Consider the following 19,465-nt stretch of genomic DNA (forward strand, 5'->3'; position numbering starts at 1 on the left):
ATGTACATAGACAAGATACTGAAGAGATTCAATATGGAAGAATCCAAGAAGGGATTTCTTTCGATGTCACATGGTGTCTATCTCTCTAAGAATATATGTCCTACAACACACGATGAGAGAGATAGAATAAAGAGGATCTCATATGCGTCAGTAATTGGATCCATTATGTATGCCATGTTGTGTACTTGGATTGATGTCTCATGTGCATTAAACACTTTTAGTAGATATTAATTGAATCTAGGTGAGCATCACTGGATGGCTGTCAAGAACATCCTTAAGTACTTGAAATGGACTAAGGACATGTTCTTGGTTTATAGAGGGGAAGATGAGCTCACTATAAGAGGATATAGTGATGCTAGTTTCCAAATAGACAAGGATGATTATTGATTGCAGTCGGGCTTTGTATTTTGTCTCAATGGAGCTGCAGTGAGCTGAAAAAGCTCAAAACAAAGTACTGTAGCAAATTCTACAACTGATGCTAAGTGTATCGCATTATCTAATGTAGCCGGGGAGGCGGTTTGGATCAAGAAGTTCATTACTGAACATGATGTGGTTCCAAGCATTATTGATCTAATAAAGATCTACTACGATAATAATGGAGCCATTGCTATGGCTAAGGAACCACGATCTCACCAGTGATCCGAATATATACTTAGTTGATTCAATCTTATCTAAGAAATCGATCTAGAAAGGAGATGTGCAGCAGAAGCATGATAGGCACTTAGCGTCATTTGGTATTAAATACATTGAATGGTTGGCTATAGTGCAAGTAGGAGATTGCTAGAGTAGGTGCCCTAAAGCCAATCAATTATTGTAGTGTTGACTCTTTGTAATCATGTTTTATTATCAATAAAAATATTTATCTATATCATGTGATTTGATTATATTTGTATAATAAAATGATATGTGTACTTAGGATGGTAGAATTGGGACGAGGGTATGGAGTGTTTTAAATCTTGATAGTAAAAATCCTATGATCATATATGGTGGCCATTCTAAAAATGTTCATAGCCCCAATATTATTCTGACCAAGGACACAGATAATATGGTAAGGCTATCATAGTGTTGAACGACCCTATCGTAAGGCAGTGACTAATCTCACTTGTCAAGGTTGTTTACCAACAACCTGGTGCAACACATGGGTGCTTGTCATAAGCAAGTTTACTAGACAGATCCACTAGATGATTCCACATAAATAGTAACCCTAGCGCATGTGGAAAAAATCCTCTAACATCGGAGCACCTTATGCACCAAGTGGTGTGGTTTGACACTAGCCCAACGTAGTTCTACTCAAAAGTTTCAGAATGTTAGTTATTGGTTACATCGAGAAGTGTATCGAGACTATGGTGGATCGATAGAGGATTCATTACTCTCGGGTATGGGAGAAATTATCTCACTGAATTATTCGGTAGATGGCAACGACATTAAATCTGTGCCCATAATGGGATTAAGTTATAGCTCAATCCATTCTCTTTCGATCGTTGATCTAATAACCAAATACCACGATATCAAGGATATCCGAGGTTGATACTACTTCTGTGCCTCAGCCTCGATGAGATAATAGATAATGAAATGATTGAATTGCATGGTAATCAATTTTGAACTATGTTGAGTGGGACGATTGATTGATTATCAATCGCGATACTGTTCACTATTAATACGATGAGGAGCCTTCGGGTTGCAGACATAGAATACATATTAAGAACATAATTTGTAAGAGGGGTATTTTTGTCATTTATGATGAAAGGATATTTTCGTCATTTGTGAGAAAGGGCACTTTGTTAATTTCACAGTGCAATTAAACTTGCTGAGGTTGTTGCCTAAATTTAATTTCATATGGAAATTAAATTAGTGAGATTATATATATTTGAATTTAAATATAAAGGATATTATCTAATATTAATATAATATGAAATTCAAATTTGGTTTTTAAATTTGAAATGAATTAAATTTAAATATAATGGATATTATCTAATATTAATATTTATTATTAATATTAATAATATAAAATTCAAATTTTGGTTTTTAAATTTGAATTAGAAATGTCATGTATGGTTGCAAGGGGAATCTATTCCAAATTGGAGTAAGTTGTTTGCTATTCCAATTGGCATATATGGTTATTCCAAGTCGGTATAGAATTTTAGTATGCACTATTTAAGTGCAACTGAAAATTAAATCATTAAGTAATTTTTGAGTTGCAAAATTGAAACCCTAGCCACCTCTCTCTCTCTCTCTCTCAAAACCGTGAGCCTCTTTGTGAGAGAAAGAATTTTTCTCCCAACAAAAGTTCTGCAAAAAACTTCTGTTCTTAAAGTTGTGAGATTTTGCTAGTCTATAAAATCTCAAAACGGCGATAGTCTGTCTTCGTGAGGATACCAATCATGCACTTCTACATTGAAGTGATTTGCAAATCTATTATCAAATTGAAGGAGCCTCCAACACTGGTATGATACACTTTACCTTTGATTTGATTTTTAATGCAAAAATATTGTAATTGGCGTAAGGATCATGGGTTAAAGGTTAGCGGATCTTGAATAAAAATTTTTTAAATTCCACTGCATAGTGGATCCATTAACCTATGGAAATTTGGTATCTTAAATTAGCTAGATATATGTTCTTTCAATTAATCATGTCAAATCTATAATATATTATACATTGATTTTTAACAAAAACCTCCCTTTCCCAATTTCTTTTATCTGTTGTTACATATGGTATTTTCTCAAAACCTTAATCAATTGTTTAGCTAGTTTATATTATATCTTACTGGACAACTTTATTATTGACATATTCCTCTTTGAATGTCTCAAACTCAACTACTAATTAAATCAATGAAAGTGGCAGTGGATTCTTTAATTATACTTACCATTGTAAATTTGTTTCCGCAAATGACAAATGAAGAAACTTAGTTTAATTAATAGGTCTCGAACTTGATGAGTACGTAAATTGTATATGATCATTTTATTAAAAGGAGAAATTGAAGAAAAAAATGTTAAAATTAAAAAACAAAGACAAGGCAAATTGTTGTGCTCGATCTTGATCTTCTCTAAGCAGTAGCTTAATTTTCCTTATTGTATGTTTAACCTTACAACGCTCTCCAATATAAGTAACCATAGAGAAGGATCTCTAAGATCCAGGCCTCCATCTTATTTGAGATACAAGTTTAGACTTACTTTTCTATATTAAATCTAATCATAAGATAACTGGAAAGTAATGAGATGGAGGCCTAGATCTTAGAGATGTTAGTGTCGAGATGACATGCAGCCAAATGGCTGATTTGGGTGGATTGATTAAATCATATGCATGAAATATGAGTATGTTTAATTATGTTAATTAATTAAATAGGTGCATGATTCAAAGACTAAGTAATCCAGGTCTTGGAATTTGGTATCCTAACCTAGCTAGATATCTGTTCTTTCAATTAATCTTGTCAAATCTATAATATACTATCAATTGCCTTTTTTAAAAGAAATCTCCCTTTCCCAATTGACTTTTATCAGTTGTTACATATGGGATTTTCTCAAAACTGTACTCCATTGTTTAACCAGTTTATATTATATCTTACTTAAAAACTTAATTGTTGACATATTCCTCCTTGAATGTCTCAAAGTCAACTACTAATTAGATCAATGAAAGCGGCAATGGATTCTTTAATTATACTTAGTGTTAGGATTAGTTTGTTTCCGAAATGGTCATGTCTATTGGAAGTTTGGTTTAAGGGAAGATGTTAGGATTAGTGTGCCAAGTGGTTCATTATGTTTAGGTTACTGACAAGTAACCTTAGCCTAGCCTAAGTTGCAAGTTGCAATTTGTTAACTCACGTGTATTGTGCTCTTGTATATAACAGAGCTTGTAACCTTTTTACTTAGTTAATGAAAAGAAAACAGTAACAACTTTACTCTCTTAAGTTTTTTTTTTTCCCTCTCAATTCTCATTCCCAACTTGGTATCAGAGCCTTTGACCAACATCAACAATGGCCGATTTCTCATCAAATTCCTCTCCACATCACAAATCTAATAAAGATTTAGTTCAATCAAGACAGAAGCATAATTCTTACCTCAGTAATCTTACTTGCTCAACCACAATATCCTCAAATACACTCCCTGTAATCAATCCCAAACTCACTAGAGATAATCATAGGTTCTGGAAGTCGCAAATATTGTTTGCAGTAGGGGCTCATGATCTTGAGGATCACCTCACCAGATTGATTTCTTGCCCAACGCCATTCATTCGAGTCCAATCAGCTGGTCCAACCTTTGAAGTTGTCAAAAAACCTAATCCAGAATTCCACCTCTGGAAGAAGACAGATAAACTCCTTGTCAGCTGGCTGTTGTCATCCATTTCAGAGTCAATCTTTTCGGTAATCTCTAAATGTCAATTATCAACTGAGATTTGGCTCACTTTAGAAAAAGAATTTCTTACTAAGTCACGAGCTAAGACACTACATATTAAGAACTTACTGCAAAATACAAAGAAACATGACCTAAGTATGCATGATTACTTCCTTAAAATGAAAGGATTTGCCGAAAGTTTGTCCTCAAGTGGAATTATGATTTCTGATGAAGAATTGTTGAATTTCATCTTAGATGGACTTGATTCTGATTACGATGCAGTGTAGTAAACATTACTACTAGATTAGAGTCTAGATTAGATCCTATTTTAGTTCAAGAAGCTCAAATAATTATGCAAAAACTGGAGCTTAGGTTAGAAAAGGCTAATAATGCATTGATTAGCTATACAGTCTAAATTTCACGGGATCTTTGCTAATGTTGCAAATCTAAGTATTGACAATAATAGAAACAAATCACAATTGGATGCAAATGAAACTTTTCTGAGAACAGGTTCCCAGTCTCCATCACATACACATCCAATACCTTTACAGTAGACACATAACCTAGTGCCATCCCACTATACTGCAAATCAGACTGCACATCAAAATTATCCTGTGTACCTAACCCCTCATAATCAATTTTATCCATATCAATCTGGAAATGTTACTAGAGGAAGAGGCCGAGGCAGAGTAGGTGGTAGGAACAGATTTGTTTGTCAAGTCTGTGGGAAGACAGGACACCTAGCTCAGCCTTGTTACCACAGATTTGATGTACATTTTATTGGTAATAATGCACAGGTCAAGAGTAATGTGAGTCATGTTTTTGCTCCTAATTTTGGAAGACCTTCTGAACTTATAGGATCTTCTGATTTTACTTCTGGAAGACCATCTTATTATCCACACTCAGGACTGTCACAAGGTTCTAATTTTGGACCTCCTAACCATTGCACTGGAGTTAGCATGAATTCAAGATCACTAGTGCAGTCATCAAAGGATTTCTCCACACAGTCTTCTTCTGGTTTTGCTTCACCAACACATCAGTCCTCTGCATCTAGACCTGCAAACACAAACAGTCAGGTGTTCATGGCTCAATCCCAGACTCAAAATCAGAACCACACCCCTGCAGCAATCAATTATGTTGCCACACCTTCAGCTGTTCAGGATGCAGCATAGTACATGGACTCTGGAGCAACAGACCATGTCACTTCTGATTTTGGACAATTAACAGCAAGCACTAGCTACACTTGCAGTGAGCAGCTCCAAGTGGGAAATGGTGAGTTCCTCTCAATCTCTCATATTGGTTCTTCTTGGTTATCTTGTCCTGGTAGAAAATTGCATCTTAGGAATGTTCTTTATGTCCCTACAATTACAAAAAAACCTATCTAAATTTACTAAAGATAATGAAGTATTTGTTGAATTTTACTCTAGCTACTGTTTGGTTAAGGACAAGTCTTCCAAAGCAATTCTTCTTCAAGGAATGCTTAAGGATGGTCTATACCGACTTCCGCCTTCAATCTCTACTTCTTTAAACTCTACTGAAGACTTGGCAGCTTCAGTCAATCATCAGCTTCATGATAATAATTCAGTGCCTTCTTTCAGCACTTGTATTTTGCCTTTAGTATCTACAAATAACTCTAAGTGTCTATCAAGTTGTGCCTTATCTGCTTGCCAACCATGTCTGCATTGTAATAAGTTTTCTGTTACAGCACCTAATTCTGTCAATACTGTTACAGAATATAACTCTGAAAATGTATCTTCTTTTTGTTTTGCTTATGATATAAATAAAATGCATGGTATGCAATCATTTCCTGCTCAAAGAACTGATGTTATGTTGTGGCATAGGAGATTAAGACACCCAAATAGTTCTGTTTTAACTAAAATCCTAACTGATCTTAAAGTACCTCACTCATCCAAGACTGATTACACCTTTTGCCAAGCATGCCAGTTTGGAAAATTAAAGCAGTCCATATATCCTAGGTCCTCTTCCCAGTCAGCTAAACCTCTTGATCTGATATATTTAGATCTTTGGGGACCATCCCCTGTCTCTTCACCTGAGAGATTCAAGTACTACATCCAGTTTTTGGATGATCACAGTCGGTTCACCTGGATATTTCCCTTGAAAAATAAGTCTGAAACTTACTCTATCTTCACTCAATTCCATAAGTTAGTAGAAAGACAATTTAGTTCAACCTCGAAATGTGTTCAAACTGATTGGGGAGGAGAATTTAGGGTCTTGCACCTTACTTTGCTCAACATGGTATTCCTTTTAGGCACCCGTGTCCACACACCCACCAACAAAATGGTAGAGTAGAAAGGAAACATAGACAAATTGTTGAGCAAGGCCTAACCTTGTTAGCACAAGCTCACATGCCTCTCAAATTCTGGTGGCATGCCTTTCAAACTGCAGTTTATTTAACCAACAGACTTCCCTCTCCAGTGCTCTCCAATCTCTCTCCATTTCAAAAACTATTTCATCATTCCCCAAACTACTCTCACATAAAGGTCTTTGGTTGTGCTGCTTATCCATTCCTTAGGCCCTATAACCATCACAAATTTGATTTTCATACCACTAAATGCACCTTTATTGGTTTCAGTTTGCAACACAAAAGATACAAATGTCTTGCTCCTAGTGGTCGAATCTTTATATGTCAAAGTGTCAAATTTGATGAAATGGACTTTCCTTTCATCACTCCTAAAATTTCTAGTGTTTCAACTTCTTGTATAGACCTTATACAATCATCAGCTGGTTCTGTTTTTTAGTCTACGTAGCATGTTCCTAGTTCTATGCTCCCTTCCTCCTCACAGCATCTGTCATCTTTTGTGTCTCCTTTATTGCCTGATAATCCCACGAGTCACTCTCAAACACCTCACTCTTCAACATCAATGACTGACCAACCTGTTTCTACTCCACTGGTTGAAGAGTCTCCATCCGCTTCTCCTTGTCCTACTGCATATGTTGAAGAGTCTACATCTTCTTCTCCTTGTCCTACTACATATGATCAGGTCTTCAATAGGCATGATTTATCTTTAGTTCATGACAATCCCATTCAACCTGCTACTTCTCCTATTAACCATTGATTCTAATGCATATTTTGACACCATACCATTGATTGTTGACTTATCCTTTCCTCCATCCAATATCTCAACCCAAAACACTCATCAAATGATCACTCGGTCCAAAGCCAAAGCTCACACTACTGCCCTTATTTCCACCTCTCACCTTGATACCAAGGAACCAAACACTGTTTCGGAAGCACTCTCTTATCCCTCTTGGACAGCTACTATGCAGTCAGAATTTGAAGCTCTTTTAGCTAATCAAACCTGGGAACTAGTTCCACTAACTCCAGACATGCATCCAGTGGGCTGTAAATGGGTGTTTAAAGTTAAACATAATGTTGATGGTTATATCCAAAGGTTCAAAGCAAGATTGGTTGCAAAAAGCTTCTAGCAAACACCTGGAATTGACTACCTAGAAACCTTCAGTCCAGTTGTAAAATCACCCACTGTTAGAGTTATTCTCAGTCTAGCCGTGAGCCATGAATGGGACATCTAGCAGGTTGATATTAACAATGCATTCTTGAATGGTGAATTAGCTGAAAATGTGTATATGGTACAGCCAGAAGGGTTTGTGGATTCTGCCACTCCTCATCATGTATGCAGACTGAAAAAGGCACTCTATGGGTTGGAGCACGCTCCAAGAGCCTGGTTTGACAAACTTAAAGCAACATTTTTGGATTGGAGCTTTGTAAATTCAGTGGCTGATCCAAGCTCATTTATTTTCCAGAATCAAGACCAAGTAATATATGTCTTAGTATATGTGGATGATATACTCTTGATAGGAAATACTTCTCAGCTGATTCAAGACACTGTCCAGAAGCTTAACACTCAATTTGCTTTGAAGATTCTTGGATCTTTAAAATATTTTTTGGGCTATGAGGTTACCTGAGATGCAACTGGTCTTTACATGAATCAAGAAAAGTATGCAAAGGACATTCTCATCAAAACCAAAATGGTTGATTGCAAACCATGTTCTACCCCAATGGTAGTCGGCACTAAACTAACTCCTGATGACAGTGATCTATTTGACAATCTTGCACTTTACCGCAGTACCATTGGGGCCTTGCAATACCTTATTCATCCAGACTAGACATTGCTTATTCAGTCAACAAACTGAGACAGTTTTTAAAGGCATCCAGACAGCTACACTGGCAAACCTGTAAGAGGCTTCTAAGATATATTAAAGGAACTTCTAATTATGGAGTTCACTTCACTAAGAGCCATTAGTTTCAGCTGGAGTGTTTCACTGATGCTGACTGGGCCAGCAGCTTGCATGACAGAAGATCAACAAGCAGCTGCTGTGTGTTTCTTGGATCCAACTTAATTAAGTGGTATTCTAGAAAACAAAGAGTTGTTGCTCTGTCATCTACTGAAATAGAGTATCGAGCCCTTGCACAAGGATCAACTGAGATTGTCTGGTTTTATAGTCTATTCACTGAGCTTGGACTGCAACTTTCTGGTATTTCTATCATTTTGTGTGACAACCAAAGTGCTGGTTCATTAGCCTCTAATCCTGTCTTTCATGGCAAGATAAAACACATTGAGCTTGATGCTCATTATGTGAGAAATCAAGTTACTAACAACAAACTGAAAGTTCAGTATGTTCCTACTGAATTTCAAAAAGCAGATGTTCTTACTAAACCATTGCCAACTTCCAAGTTTGCAACATTTCGAGAAAAGCTCAATATACGAGCTCCTCCATCAGTTTAATCACTCTGCTGCTGCTGTTGCTGTGTTACTGGTGTTTTAATATTAGAGTTTTGCAGGGTTGAAAATTTGTTTGGTGTTTGTTACAGATGTTCTAGAATTTCAGTTTTGAAGAGTTAAAGTTTTTTTGTTGAAGCTGTTCTGGAGTTTCAGTTTTGCAGGGTTGAAAATTTGTTTGCTGTTCTGGAGTTTCAATTTTGCAGGGTTAAAAATTTGTTTGATGTTTGTTGCAGCTGTTCTGGAGTTTCAGTTTTGAAGAGTGAAATTTTTTTTGTTGAAGCTGTTTGAGAGTTTCAGAAGTGATGAGTTTGATGTTTGCTGTTGTTGAAGTTTGTATTGAAGTGTTGAAATTGATATGTTGGAGCTGTTTTGGAGTTTCAGTATTGAGGAGTTGAAAGATTGTTTCAGTGTTTGCTGATAAGTTCTGATGATTCAGTGCTAAGTTTAATACTGTTGAAGCTGTCAGTTTGATGCTGATTAATGTTGTTGCAGCTGTCAATTTTGATGCTGATTTTTCTATTGAAGTATGTTGTTGAAGTTGTCAGTTTCAGTATTGAGGAGTTGAAAGATTCTTTTAGTGTTTGCTGATTAGTTCTGATGATTCAGTGTTAATTTTAATGTTGTTGAAGCTGTTAGTTTGATGTTGATTAATGCTGTTGCAACTGTCAGTTTTGATGCTGATTTTTCTATTGAAGTATGCTGTTAAAGTTGTCAGTTTTGATGCTGATTTTTTTTATTGAAGTGATGAAGAATTGTTTTAGTTTTGCTGCTAGTTCTGATGATTCAGTGCTAAACTTGATGTTGATTCCATATTGAAGTAATGAGAATTAGTATTGTGTTTGCTGGTGTTTGCTGAGTTTGATAATGTGCTCTTGGATGATGAAATCTCAGTTGTCAAAACAACATGGTTATGGAAGTTTAGTTTAAGGGAGGATGTTAGGATTAGTTTGTTTCCGAAATGGTCATGTCTATTGGAAGTGTGGTTTAAGGGAAGATGTTAGGATTAATGTACCAAGTGGTTCATTATGTTTAGGTTACTGACAAGTAACCTTAGCCTAGCCTAAGTTGCAAGTTGCAATTTGTTAACTCACGTGTATTGTGCTCTTGTATATAACAGAGCTTGTAACTTTTTTACTTTGTTAATGAAAAGAAAACAGTAACAACTTTACTCTCTTAAGTTTTTTTTTTCCCTCTCAATTCTCATTCGCAACTCTTACCTTGTAAATATGTTTCCACAAATGACAAATGAAGAAACTTAAATTAATTAATAGGTCTCGAACGTGATGAGTACGTAAGTTTTATATGTTTTTTTTATTAAAGTGATAAATTAAAGAAAAAAAAATGCTTAAATTAAAAAACAAAGACAAGGCAAATTGTTGTGCTTGATTTTGATCATGCATAAGCAGCAACTTAATTTGCCTTCTTATGTATATGTTTAACCTTACAACACTCTCCCATATAATTAACCATAAAGAAGGATCTCTAAGATCTAGGCCTCCATCTCATTAAAGATACAAGCTTAGACTTATTTTTCTATATTAAATCTAATCATAAGATAATTGGAAAATAATGAGATGGAGGCCTAGATCTCAGAGATGTCAGTGTCCAGATGACATGTAGCCAAATGGCTGATTTGACTGGATTGATTAAATCATATGCATGAAATATGGGTATCTTTATTTATGCTAATTAATTAAATAGGTGCCAGATTCAAAGACTAAGCAATCCAAGTGTTGGAATTTGGTGTCCTAAATTAGCTAGACATCTGTTCTTTCAATTAATCCTATCAAATCTATAATATATTATCAATTGATTTTTTTAACAGAAACCTCCCTTTCCCAATTGACTTTTATTTGTTGGTACATATGGGATTTTCTCAAAACCTTAATCCATTGTTTAGCCAGTTTATATTATATCTTACTTAACAACTTAATTATTGACATATTCCTCTTTGAATTTCTCAAACTCAACTACTAATTAGATCAATGAAAGCGACCGTGGATTCTTTAATTATACTTACCATTGCAAATATGTTTCCGCAAATGACAAATGAAGAAACTTAATTTAATTAATAGGTCTCAAACTTGATGAGTACGTAAATTATTTATGATTATTTTCTTAAATGGAGAAATTAAAGAAAAAAAAAAATGTTGAAATTATAAAACAAAGACAAGGCAAATTGTTGTGCTTGATCTTGATCTTCCATAAGCAACAGCTTAATTTGCCTTATTATATGTTTAACCTTACAACACTCTCCTATATAATTAACCATAAAGAAAGATCTCTCAGATCTAGGCCTCCATCTCATTTGAGATACAAGTTTAGACTTATTTTTCTTCATTAAACCTAATTATGATAATTGGAAAATAACGAGATGGAGGCCTAGATCTTAGAGATGTCAGTTTCAAGATGACATGCAGCCAAATGGCTTATTTGGGTGGATTGATTAAATCATATGCATGAAACATGGGTATGTTTATTTATGTTAATTAATTAATTTGGTGCATGATTCAAAGATTAAGTAATCCAAGTCTTGGAATTTTTTATCCTAAATTAGCTAGATATAGGTACTTTCAATTAATCCTGTCAAATCCATAATATATTATCAATTGATTTTTTCAAAAGAAACCTCCCTTTCCCAATTGACTTTTATCTGTTTTTACATACGGGATTTTCTCAAAACTTTACTCCATTGTTTAGCCAGTTTTTATTATATCTTACTTAACAACTTAATTATTGACATATTCCTCTTTGAATGTCTCAAACTCAACTACCAATTTGATCAATGAACGCGGCAATGGATTCATTAATTATACTTGAAAGTTTTAATTACTTACCAAGTTGATTAAACTTAAGCAAAATGGGTTGCTACGTTGATTTTAGTGCTTATGAGTTTGTTCATTCATCATTAATACAAACCAAACATTCATGACTTAAAATAAAGCACATTAGGGGATTTTACATGGTTCGGCAAAATGCCTACATCCATGGGACCAAATCCAGATGAATTTAATCTACTATGGCAAACATTTACAGTTCAATTACAAAACCAATGTTAAGCATCAGTTACAAGGACATTCCCTGTTGTCGGAACGCTTTAAACTCCACCTTTTGGTCAAACTTCGAACTACCACAACAAGCTCCACATTAACGAGACCACCTAGTCAGCCTTGAGGACCTCTCAAGGATCAATCACTGAAGAAGCTCTTTAGTTGAAGTAGCTCGAAAAACCATCGAGCAACATCTACGTAACCAATGTAGTAGCAAAGACGAAAACTCAAAGTTTTGAGGAAGGTATATGTAAGCCTATCTAAGTATATGAAACCTGATGTAAAACAAAAGAAACCTTTTAGAATATGCAGAGTACTTTCAAATGAATTATCAGGCTTAAAATGAAATACATTGGAGAAGAGAATATAAAGAAAACTTCTGGCCAATGCAAGGGGACAGGTGGCCAACAAGATGCTTTTTGGTCTTACATTTTTGGAAAAGTTTATTCCAAACTTTCTTGGGACCACCGACAAGGCAAACAAAATTTCCAGCACATTATATGAATAAATGACAAGTGTCATGGACCACAAATAATATCTCAAAGGAGAATAAAAATTAATTCAATGAAAACAGAATGCAATACATGCATGTTGTGCAAAAATATCTGCCACTAGATGCATGTGATCACTTAGACTTTGAAGTACCCGATACAACGGAAAATAGAATTAATTGAAAGTGGTCACTTCGATAGAGAGTCATCACATTGGAAATGAAATAGAAATGACTGTGTGAGAATCAACATGAAGTGCTTATACCATGACTAGTGTTACCACACTAGAATCATAAGTTGATAAATAGCTTACAATACTTACCATTGTAAACATGTTTCCACAAGTGACAAATGAAAGAAACTTAAATTAATTAATAGGTCTCGAACTTGATGAGGACATAAATTATATATGTTTAATTTATTAAAAGGAGAAATTAAGGGAAAAAAAAAATATTGAAATTAAAAGACAAAGGCAAGGCAAATTATTGTGCTCGATCTTGATCTTCCATAAGTAGGAGCTTGATTTGCCTATTATATGCTTAACCTTACAGAACTCTCATATATAATTAACCATAAAGAAAGATCTCTAAGATCTAGGCCTCCATCTCATTTGAGATACAAGTTTAGACTTATTTTTCTATATTAAATCTAATCATAAGATAATTGAAAAATAATGAGATAGAGGCCTAAACTTAGAGATGTCAGTTTCGAGATGACATGCAGCCAAATGGCTGATTTGGGTGGATTGATTAGATCATATGCATGAAACATGAGCATGTTTATTTATGTTAATTAATTAAATAGGTGCATTATTGAAAGATAATATATTATCCTAAATTAGCTTGATATCTGTTCTTTCAATTAACGCAGTCAAATATATAATATATTATCAATTGATTTTTTTAAAAGAAACCTCCCTTTCCCAATTGACTTATATTTTTTGTTAAATATGAGATTTTCTCAAAGAGTAATGCTACAGTTACTGAAGGATGCACATCAAATTCGTGTACCGAATAACGTGTCGAAATCATGACCGTCGATTAATATTAATTCATAATTAATAGATAGTCAGGATTACGCTACGTCATTCGGTGCACGAATTAGGTGCCCATCCTTCGGTAACTGTATTACTTTCCTTTCTCAAAACAATACTTTTTGCCAGTTTTTATTATATCTTACTTAACTTAATTATTGACATATTCCTCTTTGAATGTCTCAAACTCAACTGCTAATCAGATTCTTTAATTATACTTACCATTGCAAATGTGTTTCCACAAATGACAAATGAAGAAACTTAAATTAATTAATAGGTCTCGAACTTGATGAGTACGTAAATTATATATGATTATTTCATTAAAAGGAGAAATTAAAGAAAAAAATGCTGAAATTAAAAAACAAAAACAAGGCAAATTGTTGTGCTCGATCTTGATCTTCTATAAGCAGTAGCTTAATTTTCCTTATTGTATGTTTAACCTTACAACACTCTCCTATATAATTAACCATAAAGAAGGATCTCTAAGATCTAGGCCTCCATCTCATTTGAGATATAAGTTTAGACTTATTTTTCTATATTAAGTCTAATCATAAGATAATTGGAAAATAATGAGATGAAGGCCTAGATCATAGAGATGTTAGTGCCAAGATGACATGCAGCCAAATGGATGATTTGGTTGGATTGATTAAATCGTATGCATGAAAAATGAGTACGTTTATTTATGTTAATTAATTAAATAGGTGCATGATTCAAAGATTAGGTAATCCAGGCCTTGGAATTTGGTATCCTAAATTAGCTAGATATATGTTCTTTTAATTAATCCTGTCAAATCTATAATATATTATCAATTGCTTTTTTTTAAAAGAAACCTCTCTTTCCCAATTGACTTTCATCTGTTGTTGCCGTATCACGACCAAAGATCTGGCCTTTTCACGGCTACATTTTTTGTTGTGAAACAACCATATATATGTGATCCATGGCCAGAAATGGCTTTACCGACGCATGGCCGGCCATATATGGCCAGTCGTGTGCCATTTCGCCAACTGCCAGTGGCGACCGATGGTGGTGGCTAGCTGTCGGCAGTAGCTTGAGGTGGATAGGGGTGATTTTACTATAAATTAAAGTTTTATATGACTGAGGTATTTTAGAAAATTTAAAATGTAGGGGGTAAAAGAAATGATTCAAAAAATAATATTATATTAATATTAAAAAAGGAGAGCAATTTAGTAATCTATATAATATACACACACATTTATCTTCCCAACCAAACATATTAATATAATAAACTCACCAATTTATTCCAACAAACCAAACAAACCAAACGCATTTCCCTAAATATTCCTAATAATTTTTAAGGTGATTTATCTTTCCATTAATATAACATCCTTTGTAACAAAAATATTATATGAACCAAACACATCCTAAATCATTTTAATATCAATAATACTATACTTACAAAGAAATCTTACAAAAATTTCCATATAAAGTGAGGTGACAAAAAATGAATAGAAGAGTGAAACAAAAAATCAGATTCATTAAAGTCACTATTCTTGTCATTTTTTGCCACATCACTTTGTATGGATATCTTTGTAAAATTTCTTTGTAAGTATAGTATTACTCTTTTAATATTATTTCTGAATAATCTAAATCATTAATTACAGCTTTTTAAGTCTAAGCTCATCTAATTTTTTTAATGTCTAAGTTCATCTATTTTGAAAATTAATATTGACTCTCATATTTCTAACATGGTATAGATTACAAATCACGTTGCACATTTCCCTTGAAGAGTTTTATCACACCATTTACCGTGATTTGCTATATATTCATCAACTATATTCATCAACTATCAACTATCAAAGCTATATATTCATATAGCTAGCTAGTACCGTACTTCTGCTCATATATTCATCAACTATCAACTATCAACTATATTCACCATTTCTCGTACTTCTGCTCATATATTCATCAACTATCAAAGCTAGCTAGTACCGTGATTTGCTAATAACCAACCTTATATTTAACAAAATTAGCATGGATAGATAACTAATATAAATACAAAAAAGGTTCTGCCAATAAAAATGAAAGATACCAAGGCAAAAGACAATCCATCTCCACCTGAAATTTGAAAGGCACCAAACTATTTTTTTAGCTTAGAGCTGTGCAAGTCGTAGATGATAGAAATAGAATTACACCTTTTTGCCCAATGATCACATCACTTAAACAATCAAAATTTCATTTCCAATAACAATGACTCATTGGTAACCCCACTATTTTCTGATTATGAACCCACTTAATTCACCAACCCAACGTTATTTTGGTGTAAAAACACTAAAATGGCGTGAAAGATGGCTTCTAACCTAGCGCCAAGCATTACACCAATTTGGTGTAAATGTACAGTGTCACGCTAAATTTGGTGTAGTACTATTCATGTATACCAATTTGACGTGGCGCTATTTAAATGCTATAATTTAATTTTTGTTATTTGTATTTATGTTAATTTGATTATTATTTATATTAATATTTATAATAATAAATTCATAATAATTATATAATTCAAAAAATGATGAAAAATTAAAAATAAAACTTTATTCAATGCAAATATTAAACTACAATAACTCAAAATAAAAATTAATACTAATTTAAAAACACTAAAATTAAAAGAAAATACAAGATAAACTAAAATAACAATTTAGTATTCTGATAGATTATAAAATATAGAATACTATAAAATATATATATTTTGTGGCATTTTATATTAGATGTAATATTTTTCTATATTAAATGTAATGGTTATTTGATTAAATAAATGCTTAATTTTATTAAATTAGTATAATTTTCAAAGTAATTATTTTTTAATAAAAATATAATTTTTAATATTTAATTAATATATATATAAATAATTAATGAAATAGATTAATTATTGATTATTAATAGGAAAAAAAAGAGAATATTATAAAGAATATTCTTTTTTGATGTAATGTTTAATGTAATAGATCGGAGATATAATAGTATTTTACAACAAAATTCACATTAATTTAATGTAAAACTTACACTAATTTGATATTTGTGGTTGAAGATGGTATTAAACACATCTCTCAACCATCAGTTTATTAATATAATTATAATTTAGTATTAGGATATAAGCTAAGCAATATTAATGTGTTTTAAAGTTCTAAAACTGAAATGAAAAATCCACAACTTCGGATAAAAATAATAAAAGTGCGATGTGAGCTGCAAAAGAAGTGGTTGTTGAATTTGCATATTTAATTAATAATTTGGGTGAGGACACAGCCACAAGTGTCATATCACATTAAAGGAATGGGGTACGAACACAGAAATTTGATGTAACTATTCTTTGGGCATGCATCATCGTCTCGTCACATGATCAAATCAATCTCTCTCTTTTCCTGCCAACTGTCATCTTTGCTAGTTTCCATTAGTATTTTGATTTGATTAGGTTTGATTCTTCCTGATTTGATTTGGTTTGATTCTTTCCTGATTTGCCGTATCATTAATCAAATTAAGTAAATATTAAAAAAAATAAAACTCTCCCAAACTGAGCAGTTCAATTGGCAAACTGAAAATTTAGCCCAAAACAAAACCATGACTAGACTTGAACAAAAACTGGATTTAGTAGCTCAAAGGTGGACTCTCAGTCTCAGAACCAAACTCTGCTGATTTTCGGCTACAAAAGCAAATGATGTCACTTCAAAACCGGATTGATCAGCCTCCTCAGGAGTTAATGCATATTGTCATAGCTCTCATGGCTATTCAGCTCAGTTTCTTCAGAAGGAAGCAGAAATGAAGTCATTAAAAACCCAAATGACATCGCTTCAGCAGGAATATCTTAAGCAAAAACAGAACACCACAGACTTTCCCTGAAATGTCATTGGTACCAAACCCTTTGATTCCACAACAGCATGGCCACAACCCTCTTTTTCTTTCCCAAATAATAGCCAACCGTTAGTCTCACTCATATCCCTTCTGGTGCTGTTCAAGCTTTTGGCAACACTGAACAATTATATGCCAAGCTCCGTAAAGAACGTGATGAAAGATCAAGCTGGAACGAGAACAAAACAAGAGAGAAAAGTATTCTGCTAAACGCGGATCCCATCCGCTGATATTCCTGACTCTTTCTCTTCCAGTCACTCAGACCTCCATCTCCTGAGCCTCAGCGTTCTTTATCTAAGGATAAGGCTCTAATGCACATAATGATGATGGAAGACCGCCACCTTCTGCAAATCCTGACTCTTCCAAAAATCCCGTCTCCTCAATTTTATGAGCTCTTTTTGCGAGACATGGCAGAAAGGAACGTCTTGCCGCTTGGGTCTTTCTGAGGATTCTCTATCAACCTTCCAAACAAAATCAGAATCAGAAGCCACTATACCTTCACTGATGAATCATTTGAAAGTGAATTTGACTCTGACAGTGATACTTTGATAACATCCTCATGTTTATCCCAACTGATGACCATCAACCTGAATCGTCCAGACACACTGTTGTTTCTGAGATCGATGATGAGATGCTTGAAGGTGATGACTCCATTCCAGACTCTCCGCCTATGTATCGACAATCTCGTCATCTCCGGCTGAACGTGATCTTATACAACTTCAGCAAAGCTCCACACTTTTACTGTCGATGATCTTCCTCCACAAATGGAGAGCTCGATGTATGAATTTCAGGCCTGGTTACAAGCTGAAATGCTAAAACCTAATGCCCAAGTCTCTACTGTACTTACGCAGTTTACAACTAGATTTGGAGGCATTCCGTGATGGTGGATAAGTCTTCAGGGTATAGACAAAATTTGTTCATCCAAATGCCAAATATCAACCAAGCCTGTATCTCCTGTATGAGAGTTCTGTGGATTACCTCATCTTTATGAGAACCAAGTCAGAGAAGAATATTTCAAGATGCGATGTTGTTCTCTAAAAAAGAAAGATCTTGACAGGCATTACAAAGAGATGGTCAACGATATCATATCCTTGGGTATGGATGATCCTAATATGAAGCAAGCTTTTTGGCATCAATTCCTGATCCCTAAGTCATGAAGAACTAAGCTTATGCAGTCCAGAACAAACAATTGGCTCTACTTCTCTTGTGGAAATTTACCAGTTTGTTATTCTTGCTCTGGAAAAGCTCTGTTCTCAAACAATTTTTTGATGATTATATGAAGCGTTCTAAACAGTTGACAAAGGTTTGTCAACGACCAGACTTGCAGATCAAGTGCAAATCAGATCGCTCATGTTCTTGTCTACCAGAAGAAGTTTCATTCTAGCGCATCAAGTTTTCTCCCCTAATGCTCCGGGTCGATGCAAGTTTGCGTTTCAAGAACCGCAAGTTTCTTCGCAAAGGAAACGTAAAGGCAAACGGTCTAATCGGTGTATTTATGCAACCGCAGGTCATTTTGCCAAAAATTGTCCAAACAAGCCTAAGCAGTCAGTCAAAATGATGCAACAACTTTCTCAGCTCACAGATATCGATTTTTCTGATGATGAAGTTGAAAGTTGGTTTTCAATGGATGACGAACCCACCTTAGACACCATTTTCCAGTTTGCAGCCACTGATACGAGTACTCTGATTCAGATGATTGTCACTATTTCTACCATATCCAGCCAGCACCAAATCCTTCCATCATTAGCCTTCTCATGTCACATACTACAGCAAAAGTTAGATCTTCCTACTAAATACTCAAATCCTGTTTCAGTCATTGCATTCTTTGATACTGGTGCTACTCGTACTATTATCAACCCTAAGATCCTTCCAGCCTCTCAGTGGAAACCTCATCAGGAAATATTCTACACTGCTAATAGTGAGACCTTCATTACTCATCTGATTAGCA

The 19,465-nt window shown here is 34.2% G+C and overlaps 2 protein-coding genes across 2 annotated transcripts; both read left to right on the forward strand.

The window, feature by feature from the left end:
* Positions 1-2,204: 2,204 nt before the first annotated feature.
* LOC116114998 lies at positions 2,205-9,330 on the forward strand. The gene is made up of 2 exons (XM_031401138.1): positions 2,205-2,444; positions 5,187-9,330. Exon 2 carries the CDS (start codon positions 5,598-5,600, stop codon positions 6,636-6,638), a length of 1,041 nt encoding a protein of 346 aa, XP_031256998.1. The 5' UTR covers positions 2,205-2,444; positions 5,187-5,597; the 3' UTR covers positions 6,639-9,330.
* On the forward strand, positions 3,656-9,354 carry LOC116114999. The gene is made up of 2 exons (XM_031401139.1): positions 3,656-4,357; positions 9,325-9,354. The coding sequence occupies exons 1-2, from the start codon at positions 3,971-3,973 to the stop codon at positions 9,352-9,354; spliced, it is 417 nt and encodes a 138-aa protein (XP_031256999.1). The 5' UTR covers positions 3,656-3,970.
* Positions 9,355-19,465: the final 10,111 nt, after the last annotated feature.

This window comes from Pistacia vera, unplaced genomic scaffold (genome assembly GCF_008641045.1).
Source record: "Pistacia vera cultivar Batoury unplaced genomic scaffold, PisVer_v2 Contig73, whole genome shotgun sequence".
Lineage (NCBI taxonomy): Eukaryota > Viridiplantae > Streptophyta > Magnoliopsida > Sapindales > Anacardiaceae > Pistacia > Pistacia vera.

Coding starts and splice junctions, on each gene's coding strand:
- LOC116114999 (XM_031401139.1), top strand. CDS start 3,971: ATGGCCGATTTCTCATCAAATTCCTCTCCACATCACAAATCTAATAAA. Junction 4,358..9,324: donor TTTCAGAGTCAATCTTTTCG/GTAATCTCTAAA, acceptor TGTTTGTTGCAG/CTGTTCTGGAGTTTCAGTTT.
- LOC116114998 (XM_031401138.1), top strand. CDS start 5,598: ATGGTGAGTTCCTCTCAATCTCTCATATTGGTTCTTCTTGGTTATCTT.